Source organism: Panulirus ornatus, chromosome 15 (assembly GCF_036320965.1).
Source record: "Panulirus ornatus isolate Po-2019 chromosome 15, ASM3632096v1, whole genome shotgun sequence".
Classification (NCBI taxonomy): domain Eukaryota; kingdom Metazoa; phylum Arthropoda; class Malacostraca; order Decapoda; family Palinuridae; genus Panulirus; species Panulirus ornatus.
In genome coordinates this window covers 18,365,177-18,378,193 of record NC_092238.1, presented here as the reverse complement: position 1 = coordinate 18,378,193, position 13,017 = coordinate 18,365,177, and the positions used below count along the sequence as shown (strand labels likewise).

Here is a 13,017-nt window from a genome sequence, read left to right as displayed (position 1 = left end):
CTAAGGAACGTAGATTGAAATGAGGATGATTTAACTCTGTCATGTTGAGATGAGTAATAATGGATATATGAGCATACATTTAGCATATACAGAAAACCTACCAATGCATGCTCATATACCCATTATTTCTCATCTCAAAATGACAGAGTTAAATTATCCTCATTTCAATTTATGTTCCTTCGGGCATTACGTATTTGCAGTCCAGAGTATATTGATGATGAGTTTAAGAAGACATACTACATTGGATCAAAGTTAAAGTAACCTAGATCTTTCATTGATAAATTCATTAAGTTTGCAAAGAAATCATTTTATAGAATTGAGCCCAGACCTCCCATTTACACCAAGAATTTTTTAGTTCTCCCTCTTGATAATAATTTTACTTTACTTCCCATGTTGCTTAAATCCTTTAATGTAAATGTCGCCTTCAGCAACAATAATACTATAAAGAATATATTAATCAGGAATTCACCAGAAAATTCTCCTGGGTGCATCTGTTAAGTGCCATGTAGAAATTGTGATAAGTTTTATGTTGGGCAGACTGGTAAGGATCTTTCTGTTAGACTTAAGCAACATAAAGTATAAGAACGGGACAAGAATCAAATGCCTTGTTTAATCACGTTAAAACTATGATCATTGTATTGAGTGGAGTAATGCCATCTCATTTATTAACTCTATTACCACAAGAAGTATCAGTGAATCTTCCATCATGAAATACACAAAGAAATATAATTTTAATATTCGTGATGGTTTAGACAAACTGGATAACTTAATTGTTGATAAAATTTGCAAAATAATAAGTTTAAAATACGCTCGTTGTCTGTCTTGGACGATTGCATGTTTACCAAATGGCGTCCTAGCTACGTTTCTTCGTTGTATATCAACTGACTGCTATATTTCTCTGTTGTGTCTCCCCTGATGCTGTGATTATTACACGAAAGTGCACTTGGGAATTTTTCATGTTTCATTTTTCCCGTGGACTCTTAGGAATATACTTGATCACGCGCAAAATTGTGATTCTTTCCAATATATGTATATATATATATATATATATATATATATATATATATATATATTTATATATATATATATATATATATATATATATATATATATATATATATATATATATATATATATATATATATATATATATATATATATATATATATATATATATATATATGTTTGCTTTGAAGAATGTATGTGAGAAATACTTAGAAAAGCAAATGGATTTGTATATAGCATTTATGGATCTGGAGAAGGCATATGATAGAGTTGATAGAGATGCTCTGTGGAAGGTATTAAGAATATATGGTGTGGGAGGAAAGTTGTTAGAAGCAGTGAAAAGTTTTTATCGAGGATGTAAGGCATGTGTACGTGTAGGAAGAGAGGAAAGTGATTGGTTCTCAGTGAATGTAGGTTTGCGGCAGGGGTGTGTGATGTCTCCATGGTTGTTTAATTTGTTTATGGATAGGGTTGTTAGGGAGGTAAATGCAAGAGTTTTGGAAAGAGGGGCAAGTATGAAGTCTGTTGGGGATGAGAGAGCTTGGGAAGTGAGTCAGTTGTTGTTCGCTGATGATACAGCGCTGGTGGCTGATTCATGTGAGAAACTGCAGAAGCTGGTGACTGAGTTTGGTAAAGTGTGTGGAAGAAGAAAGTTAAGAGTAAATGTGAATAAGAGCAAGGTTATTAGGTACAGTAGGGTTGAGGGTCAAGTCAATTGGGAGGTGAGTTTGAATGGAGAGGGACTGGAGGAAGTGGAGTGTTTTAGATATCTGGGAGTGGATCTGGCAGCGGATGGAACCATGGAAGCGGAAGTGGATCATAGGGTGGGGGAGGGGGCGAAAATTCTGGGGGCCTTGAAGAATGTGTGGAAGTCGAGAACATTATCTCGGAAAGCAAAAATGGGTATGTTTGAAGGAATAGTGGTTCCAACAATGTTGTATGGTTGCGAGGCGTGGGCTATGGATAGAGATGTGCGCAGGAGGATGGATGTGCTGGAAATGAGATGTTTGAGGACAATGTGTGGTGTGAGGTGGTTTGATCGAGTGAGTAACGTAAGGGTAAGAGAGATGTGTGGAAATAAAAAGAGCGTGGTTGAGAGAGCAGAAGAGGGTGTTTTGAAGTGGTTTGGGCACATGGAGAGAATGAGTGAGGAAAGATTGACCAAGAGGATATATGTGTCGGAGGTGGAGGGAACGAGGAGAAGAGGGAGACCAAATTGGAGGTGGAAAGATGGAGTGAAAAAGATTTTGTGTGATCGGGGCCTGAACATGCAGGAGGGTGAAAGGAGGGCAAGGAATAGAGTGAATTGGAGCGATGTGGTATACCGGGGTTGACGTGCTGTCAGTGGATTGAATCAGGGCATGTGAAGCGTCTGGGGTAAACCATGGAAAGCTGTGTAGGTATGTATATTTGCGTGTGTGGACGTATGTATATACATGTGTATGGGGGGTGGGTTGGGCCATTTCTTTCGTCTGTTTCCTTGCGCTACCTCGCAAACGCGGGAGACAGCGACAAAGCTAAAAAAAAAAAAAAAAAATATATATAAATATATATATATATATATATATATATATATATATATATATATATATATATATATATATATATATATATATATATATATATATATACATATATATATATATATATATATATATATATATATATATATATATATATATATATATATATATATATATATATATATATATATATATATATATATATATATATATATATGTATATATATATATATATATATATATATATATATATATATATATATATATATATATATATATATATATATATATATATATATATATATATGAGGAGTAGGGAAGGAAGAAAAGAACTTGATAAAACTACTTAAAGAATGTAGACATGCCAACAATTCTGAAGATAACGGAATCCAAGAGAACTGGTTGGTGTAGTCAAGAGTGAATCGGACGACGAATGAGAATTGCTTTCAGCAAGTTGTGGCGTGCCCAAGTTGCACTTTAGTAGGCTAAGATACCTGGTTACACTAAGGGAGGAGTAAGGGGAAATGAATAATCAGAAGGTGAAAACAAAATATACTAAAGAGCAGAACAGGCCAAGATCGCTAAGTAGTAGGAGTCACATAATGCAAGGAATTTATACAAATGTGTACAAGCGACTGTGTCTTTAAGTTCAAGGATAGAGTCAGGGAAAACTAATTAGATACTTGTTGGGGTAATGGAGATGAAACTTACGTACGATAGTAATGACTTTATCTCTTGGTCATTTCACTAACCCCTACTGTCTCTGAACATAGAATTTTAAGTCTTCGTGACAGAAATGTAAAACAAACAAACAAACAAACAAAAAAACACTTAAGATTCATTCGTATGAACAGCATTCACTTTACAGCAACTGATCAGAGTCATGTTGGAGACAGCGTAGTGAGTAGGTCCACAGCGACTCATCACACCGAGGGTTAAACAACCCTTCCACACCGTGACCAAACTCGTGTGGGAAAACTGGATTCATTTCTCTATTTAAGCAAAGAGAACCACCCAGTCTCTAGCGTCACCGTAGAATGTTCCATGACCAAAGATCACCCAGTCTCTGCCGTCACTGTAGAATGTTCCATGACCAAAGATCACCCAGTCTCTGGCATCAGTGTAGAATGTTCCATGACCAAAGATCACCCAGTCTCTGGCATCACTGTAGAATGTTCCATGACCAAAGATCACCCAGTCTCTAGCGTCACCGTAGAATGTTCCATGACCAAAGATCATTATCTATAACCAGGTCTACTTTGTAATTTATCTTGGCTGCTTCATATACCCTGGTCAAGCCTATAAACAGCATGTATACACCCATGTTTCACGTCACTTCAACTCTTTCAAGCACAGAAATCTCTCTCTCGCCATTCCTCCATCTCTCTTCACAGTAAGACGGTGATGTTGGCGATTTTCCTGTCTACATCCTCATAACTTGTATCTCCATAACAGTGTCCATGAGGAGGTGATCTCCCTTCGTCTTCATAAAGCAGATTCTCCATCCTTAGAGCTTTACAGAGTCTAAGTTCATATGTAGCTGCCCTCTGCATTATACTGATTATCAGTCATTATATATTCTGTGTCAATGAAAATCTTTGGAGAATCATTCATTATAATAAGACTCACAGTGCAAGGCTTTCCTTCACTTATCCTTCCCATTATGTATTGTATGCATGTCACTCTATCATGGTACACCAAAATTTAATGTTACTCCTTACCAAGTGACCCAGTCCCCCTCCCCTCCTTGCCAGCACTTTTTGACATGAAAAAATATAAAAACTTAGTTTTCTATATTTTGTGTATTTAGATTTTTTATAAAATATTTACAAACTTGAATTCTAAATAAAATTATATAATCTTTGTAATCAACTTTGTTTTTATATATTTTGTCATGTGCTGAATATTCATTGGGTTATAACACTACAAAGTTAACGAAATCAATCAGCAAACCCAGACTGTCTAATACTGTGTGTGAGTTGAAGGCTGACCATTATGTAGATCAGCTGTCAAGAATTTTCCATATTTTCTTCCAACCAAACAACTGAAAAAAATCCAGTAATCATATTAATGTTTCTAACAGATTGTTTGTGTCCAGGTTTTACATAGTAAGACCATATAGCTTCACCTAGAATGCATTACACCAAATTTTGGTTCTGGTGTTTGTCATTATTCTTTGAAGCAGGTTGGAATCTATCTGTTCTAAGTAAACCAGTGGTCTCCTCCGTGTATATGCGTAATGTACATTTCCAGTTGGATCAGAAAATCAGTTTTTCTTTCTGCACATAGCTTTCTGCACATAGCTTTCTGCACATAGCTTTCTGCACATAGCTTTCGACCGGAGCCCATGATGTAAGGATGGTGGCTTCTTCCTCGACTTCGTAAAGGAACCTCCGTTTGAATGACGCTAACAAGACAAGTCTTTGGTATTCGAGAAACACCTTTGTTTTGACGTTATGACAGTTGGAAGTGGCTGACGATCCTCTGTGCCCTCGGGTCATGATGCTTCACAACGGGGATGACTCATCATTTGATCACTTCTTTAATCATCCTTAATCTTTCTTTACGTTCCACCTCCTTCATGTGGGTTTCCTCTCAGATACTCCTATGATCTATATCTATAGGCAAGAAATGTAAGTTTTACTGGAGGAAAACCATTTTCCTGATGTAAGCAGGGCCTGTGGGGAACTACATATCCTCCCTCCATCCCCTTCTTTCCTTTTGGAAAAATCACCTCCTGATCACGGAGAGCAAGAGGCCCGAGGCAGACACCAGCGGTCGTCAGTCAGTGGAAGGTGGTGGACGATAACTTGGCCCAACAGTATTGTGACTGGCTGGTTGTTGTGAGAAACCAACCATCTATTCACCATGTACGTATACCATGTGATGAATACGTTGTATTCTATCTACCTGGAAATTAAGTAAGTTTTCCATAAAGTAATCACATGCAATATCATGATGCTGCTCCATACCTGGTCCCTTCCATAAAGTAATCACATGCAATATCATGATGCTGCTCCATACCTGGTCCCTTGAATGGTTCATTAAGATAATAGAAGGAGGGAGCGCTGGCACAGTCAACAGCAGAGGCAGTCTGGCACGTGCGGCTCTTCTGGTCAAACAGAGTTCCACTCCCACACACAAATTTGTTGTCCTTGGTGCTGGGAACATAACATGATATTATAGGCCATATATTCTGAGAATGATAAAGATCAGAATTATGATTACACTTAATGATTTATAATATACTGAATTTGCATATGTTCAACAAAGAATATAAACTCATTTTTCTCGTGACTTTGGTTATGTTGCTCCTAAAAAGAAATAACTAATATTATGAGGCATTTTTTTCCTTTTTCAACACAGTTGAATTCGTACACCAACCTTGCATCTAGTTCCACCGAGCAGATATGGAACACAGTACATCCTGTCTCCACGTCAGCATACAATCCACCTAAGATCTTGTCCTTGCAGGAGAAGCTAGTCTCAGGGAAGACAAATGATGGCGGCGGAGATGGTGGTGGTGGTGTTGGTGGTGGTGTAGTGATGTCGGCAGTACTAGGGGAGAAGTCCGTCCTAGAAGTCGCTTCAACCCCGTCAAAGACCCTGATGTGGCTGTCAGGGGGGAATTCGGCTGTCAAGACTGTGGGAGGTACTGGGGTAGGGTCAGACAACAGCAGGGGGGTCTGTACAATACTGTCTGGCATACTGCTATCCTGATGGACAGGAATATCTGTGGAAGAGTCTCGTGTGAAAGTCTCATGAACTGGCGTGTGTGTTACCGCTTGAGGGCGGTTAGCTAACCTGCTTGAAACACGAGCTCTAACTCGCTGTCTCGATCCTACCGACGACTTCCTTTGTGTGTTTGGCTCTGGAGATCCCTGATGTATATCAAAAGTGGATTCATCGTTTTGCCTGTTTGTTAATGGGTTGATTCTTGGTGTATTTGATGGAAGTCTGACTCGTGATCTAACATGTACTGAGGATCTGTCTTGTTTACCCTGAACAGAATCACCCCTCTGCCTTACTGTTCCCCGACTACGTTGTCTAACTCTCGAGGGACTATCTCTCATCACGTTCGTCTGCTGTCTAACTAAAACTGTGTCGTCTTGAGATTTCGGTAATCTAAACCTTTTTCGACCTCTAGAGGTGGTCCTTCGAGTGCTGCCTGTGGAAGTGACTGTGTGGTCTCTATTAGTATGTCGGGAAGAAATAGGAGTAGTGTCAGTAAGCAAAGTCCTATCTTCTTCGGTTAAAGATGGTGAGAAGATTCCACTTCTGGGCGTCAACTGTCTTTTTCGTCTACGAAGAGAGGACCCACCACTGTTATTACTGGCCCCAGTAGCAGAAGTATTAGAATGTAAAGCAGAGAGTTTGGGAACATCTTCGAAGTTGGCAGGCGTTTGAACGGTGACTGGGAGGGGCGAGGTGGGGTTGTGATCTTCCAATATTCTTGCTGCCTGTCCTGCATTCTGAGCTTCCGCTGCAAGGCGCAGTAAGGAGGGCCGGAGGTGGGGTGCAGGCAGGACAGAGTGATCCACGCCCTGATGAAGGGAGATCTGCGCAAGGGGTGTCTGGATGCGGACGCGCGAGGAAGCAGACACAGAAGTGGATGTTCTGCTGACAGTAAAGGGCAGGGGCGGAAAGGAGAAGGCAGCTGTAACGGACGAGGAAGTAGAGGTGGACATCCGAGTGGTAGAGGCAGTAACTCCAGGAGGGATCACTGGAGTGTCTGGGGAGCTTGTGGTTGCTGGTAGGGGCTGGGGCTGGGACAGAGAAGCAGGAGAATTTGTATCTTCCGAAGTGTCAGTAGGGACTGTGGGAGGGTCGGGAGCCCCCATAAGGACGACAGTGGGATCCAGAACCTGCACTTTAGCGGCGCTAGAGGTGCCCTCCGAGTCTCTGGGGGAAGGAGGAGATAAGGCTAGGCAGAGACATAGAGATATAGGGAACCCAGGGTGATCCCAGAGCGAAGTTATCAGGAAACACTAAATACAAGCAAGTTCAAGTGTCAGCATCAGAGATTATAACACTAAGTGTGAGCATCAGAGACTATAACACTAAGTGTCAGTATCAGAGACTATAACACTAAGTGTCAGCATCAGAGACTATAACACTAAGTGTCAGCATCAGAGACTATAACAATAAGTGTATCAGAGACTATAACACTAAGTGTCAGCATCAGAGAATAAAACACTAAATGTCAGCATCAGAGACTATAACACTAAGTGTCAGCATCAGAGAATATAACATTAAGTGTCAGCATCAGAGACTATAACACTTAGTGTCAGCATCAGAGACTATAACACTTAATGTCAGCATCAGAGACTATAACACTTAGTGTCAGCATCACAGACTATAACACTTAGTGTCAGCATCACAGACTATAACACTTAGTGTCAGCATCAGAGACTATAACACTTAGTGTCAGCATCAGAGACTATAACACTTAATGTCAGCATCAGAGACTATAACACTTAGTGTCAGCATCAGAGACTATAACACTTAGTGTCAGCATCAGAGACTATAGCAGTGTCAGCATCAGAGACTATAAAATTAAACAGAAAGTATGGAAGCAAGTGGACTGCCAACTATGCTTTAGTAAATTCGAAAAGATTTTATCGCTGAAAACCAAGCAAACGTACATTTCTTTTCCAATCTTTCACACTTTTTCATGTTTCCCATGTTAAATAAGTAGCGCCAGGAAGAGACGAAGAAAAGGCCTCATTCACACATTCATTCTCTAGTTGTCACGTGTAATGCACCGAAACCACAGCTCCCTATCCACAAACAGGCCCCACAGACCTTTCCATGGTTTACCCCAGCTGCAACACATGCATTGGTTCAGTCCATTGACGGCACATCGCCCCATGTATACCACAACGCTCCAATTCACTTTAACCCGTGCACGCCTTTCACCCTCCTGTATGCTCTGACCACGAACACTCAAAACTTTTTCCATTCCATCCCTCCATCTCCAATTTTGGTCTCTCCTTTCTCCTTGTTCCCTCTACTTCTAACACATATATCCACTTTTTCAATCTTTCCTCGCTCATTCTCTTCATATGTTCAAATCATTTCAACACATCCTCAACAGCTTTCTCAACCACACTCCTTTTATTACCACTTCTCTCTCTCTTACTCTATCGCTACTTGCCCGATCAACCTTCTTCACACCTAATATTGTCCTCGACTGTTTCACCTCCAATACATCTACCCTCCTCCACACATTCTCACCTGCAGTCCATACTTCCCATCCATACAACATCGCTGGGACAACTATACCTTCAAACATACCCATTACCGCCCTCCCCGACAACGACCTCTCTTTCCACACATTCCCCAGTGCTACCAGAACCTTCTCCCTCCCACCCAACATAAGACTCACTTCTACTTCCATGGTTCCACCTTCGATGCCATGTCCACTCCCAGGTATCTTAAACACTCCACTACCTCCAAACTTTCTCCATTCAAACTCACACCATAACCTGTCCTTTTGCACTTACAAACCTAATATCCTTACTTTTACTCACATTTGCTCTCGACTTTCTCCTTTCAAATACTCTCCCAAACTCATACACCAACTTCTGCTGTTTCTCACTCGAAACTGCCGTGTTATAAATCTAACTCACTTCATAGACCACCTCACCCCCTACTAATTGCATAGTCGCCTTTTTCCCAGACCCTTGCATTTCCCTCCCTCATCACCTCATCCATGAACAAGTTAAACATCCAGAGCGACATCACACGCCCCTGCAGCAGACCCAACTTCACTTGGAACCACTCACTCTGCGCTTTAGACTCTCGCACACACGCCTTACTTTCTTGATGAAAATTGTTCATTGATTCTAACGGCTTTCTTTCTACACCACATATCTGTAACATCTACCACAAAGCATCTCTATCTACTCAATCATATACTTTCTTTATTATTTCTCACACACATTCTTCAACGCAAAACCTAATTCACATATTCTAAACCACTCTGAAACTTTATTGTCCCCCCCCCACAGTTTGAGACTCTGAGTATACCAACCTCTCAATCGCCACTCGTCCATGCAACTTACTAAGTACATTAAGTAAACTTACGCCTCTGTAGTTCGAACACACCTTTTTTACCCTTGCCCGTAAACAGTGGCACTATACAGGCATACGGCCAATCCTCAGGCACCTCACAATGATCCATACATATACTGAAAATCTTAACCAACCAATCAGCAACTAGGTCACCCCCTTTAGGATATCCAACTGTGATACATGCACTCCAGCCACTGTGCCACGTTTCATCCTACGCAAGACTTTCACCACCTCTTTTTGATTCACCAAACCACTTTTCGTGACTCTTTCTCTTTGCATACCTCCCGACCCAAGCACCCTACGTCTGTCCCTCTGTCATCAAACACATTCTACAGTCCATCAGAATACTCAGTCCATCTCACCTCACCAATACCGGTCACCACTTCCTCATTTGCCCATTTCACCATTACTCCCATTTTCTTGTTTTCCTCACATCATTAACCTCTATCCAGAACATCTTATTCCTCCTGAAGTTTGTTGATACTCGCTCACCCTATGTCTCATTTCACCTATTTTTCAAGCCTTGCGGTGTCGTATTGACCTTCTGTCTCTCTCTCACACATCTTCCACTCACTCGCACTCCTTCCCTATAAATAACGCCCATACAACAATGTTTCTTTTATTAGCAACTTTATTTCACCAGCCAATCACACATCACTCTCTTCCGCATATGCCCAAATTTCCCCGGATTAACAATCAAGCAACGATCAAATACTATGGTCGTGATCGTATACTTTATAACAGAGTAAAATAAGCTCTTCCTTGAGGGATTATGCTCTCTAACTACTACTATATGGTAACTATCATCAAAATATTCCTGTAGCCATCGATGACACTTGTAACGAGTCTGATTGAGCCTTTACATGTTTAGCTCACTACAATATCTTTATCCCCTGAAACCTTAAGATCTTATACAACAACAGCATCCTAATAAGCCATCAAACAATCATATATGAAAATACACTGTTCTAGTAAGCCTGATTTTGATGATGTAAAGTAAGCAAAACTACTGCCATAGTTAAGGTCAACCTCATAGAACAGTAATAGATAATGAAGTAACAGAGGTAGAACAGTAGTGTGAAGCTTGGCAGGAAACCTGGAGGGTTTCTAGAAGGTTTACATCGTGCTGATGGTTACAGTGGGATCTGATCATGAAGAACATAACATTTACTTGATGCCTTGACGAGATGGATACACTAGCAGATCACAAAGTGTCCACTGTATGAAAACATTACAAGGACTTCCTGATTTGCCAGGTGCAGGCCTACACCAACTGATAGTTCTTCTCCTGAGGTCATTGATGAAATGAAAGTTTTCTGGCTATTGTGAATACATTTTCTGGGGTCCCTTCGTCCTACTATCTTACATATAATAGTGACAGAATCTAGAAGATGGCGAGATGGGAGATACACGTATGAGTCTCACATGTTACTGACAGCTCTAATGAAGTAGACAGTAGCGCCACATTACTGTTTATTTATGTTCCTCCTTTACATAATGGTATAAACTTATCAATATTGGCACAGTCAGTCCACTCTGACTAATAATTTCTGTAATTAAACTGTAATACAAAGATCTGGATACACTTCAGTGCTTGTGTGCTTTAGTCAATTTTGATGGTTTATTTAGTAACACGTGAAGGGTAACGTCCAACACAAACTTGAATACATAAACACAATGTTAACTTCTGAAGTGACCAATTGTGGTACTCACGCTGTGGAGGGGATGACTCCTGGGCCATACAGGTCATTGTTCAGGTAGTAAAAGGATTCCGACTGGCTGCAGTCCACTTCATCAAAACGCTCACACACACGTGTCTCTTGGTCAAACACAGTTCCCGCCAGGCATCGGAATGTGTAGTCGTGAATTTTACCTACGGAAAATAAAACAAGATAACAACACAACCTATATTGTGAAAGTGGTCAATCATCCATTACTTTATTGTACACTTCACACTAGGAACACGTGCTACACTGCGCTTTTCTGAAGGGGAGGAAATAAGCTGAAACCTAAAGAAATTTCAATTATTTTCTTTTTCAAAATCACCCCACCCTCAACTGAGGGTATCCCCCGTACTGAGGATTTTACCCCATAACTGAGGATTTCCCTCATAACTGAGGATTTCCCTCATAACTGAGGATTTCCCTCATAACTGAGGATTTCCCTCATAACTGAGGATTTCCCTCATAACTGAGGATTTCCTTCATAATTGAGGATTTCCCTCATAACTGAGGATTTCCCTCATAACTGAGGATTTCCCTCATAACTGAGGATTTCCCTCATAACTGAGGATTTCCCTCATAACTGAGGATTTCCTTCATAATTGAGGATTTCCCTCATAACTGAGGATTTCCCTCATAACTGAGGATTTTACCCCATAACTGAGGATTTCCCTCATAACTGAGGATTTCCCTCATAACTGAGGATTTCCCTCATAACTGAGGATTTCCCTCATAACTGAGGATTTCCCTCATAACTGAGGATTTCCCTCATAACTGAGGATTTTCCCCACAACTGAGGATTTTCCCTCATAACTGAGGATTTCCCTCATAACTGAGGATTTTCCCCCATAACTGAGGACTTTCCCTCATAACTGAGGATTTCCCTCATAACTGAGGATTTTACCCCATAACTGAGGATTTCCCTCATAACTGAGGATTTCCCTCATAACTGAGGATTTCCCTCATAACTGAGGATTTCCCTCATAACTGAGGATTTCCCTCATAACTGAGGATTTTACCCCATAACTGAGGATTTCCCTCATAACTGAGGATTTCCCTCATAACTGAGGATTTCCCTCATAACTGAGGATTTTACCCCATAACTGAGGATTTCCCTCATAACTGAGGATTTCCCTCATAACTGAGGATTTCCCTCATAACTGAGGATTTCCCTCATAACTGAGGATTTTACCCCATAACTGAGGATTTCCCTCATAACTGAGGATTTCCCTCATAACTGAGGATTTCCCTCATAACTGAGGATTTTACCCCATAACTGAGGATTTCCCTCATAACTGAGGATTTCCCTCATAACTGAGGATTTCCCTCATAACTGAGGATTTCCCTCATAACTGAGGATTTCCCTCATAACTGAGGATTTCCCTCATAACTGAGGATTTTCCCCACAACAGAGGAATTTCCCTCAACTGAGGATTTTCCCCACAACAGAGGATTTTCCCTCAACTGAGGATTTTCCCCACAACAGAGGATTTTCCCTCAACTGAGGATTTTCTCCACAACTGAGGATTTTCCCTCAACTGAGGATTTTCCCCACAACAGAGGATTTTCCCCATACTGAGGATTTCCCTCATAACTGAGGATTTCCCTCATAACTGAGGATTTCCCTCATAACTGAGGATTTTCCCTCAACTGAGGATTTTCCCACAACTGAGGATTTTCCAAACAACTGA

General features: G+C 40.6%; 1 protein-coding gene across 6 annotated transcripts in view; it reads right to left on the bottom strand.

Moving 5' to 3' along the window:
* The window catches only part of LOC139753737 (uncharacterized), an 822,625-nt gene that overhangs the window by 38,577 nt on the left and 771,031 nt on the right, over positions 1 to 13,017 (bottom strand). For all 6 annotated transcript variants that reach the window (XM_071670529.1, XM_071670534.1, XM_071670533.1 and 3 more), the window contains 3 exons: positions 11,319 to 11,478; positions 5,913 to 7,430; positions 5,553 to 5,689 (listed from right to left, as the gene is read on the bottom strand). In XM_071670529.1, the coding sequence (XP_071526630.1) occupies positions 5,553 to 5,689; positions 5,913 to 7,430; positions 11,319 to 11,478 (1,815 nt within the window). The remainder of the gene's footprint in view (positions 1 to 5,552; positions 5,690 to 5,912; positions 7,431 to 11,318; positions 11,479 to 13,017) is intronic.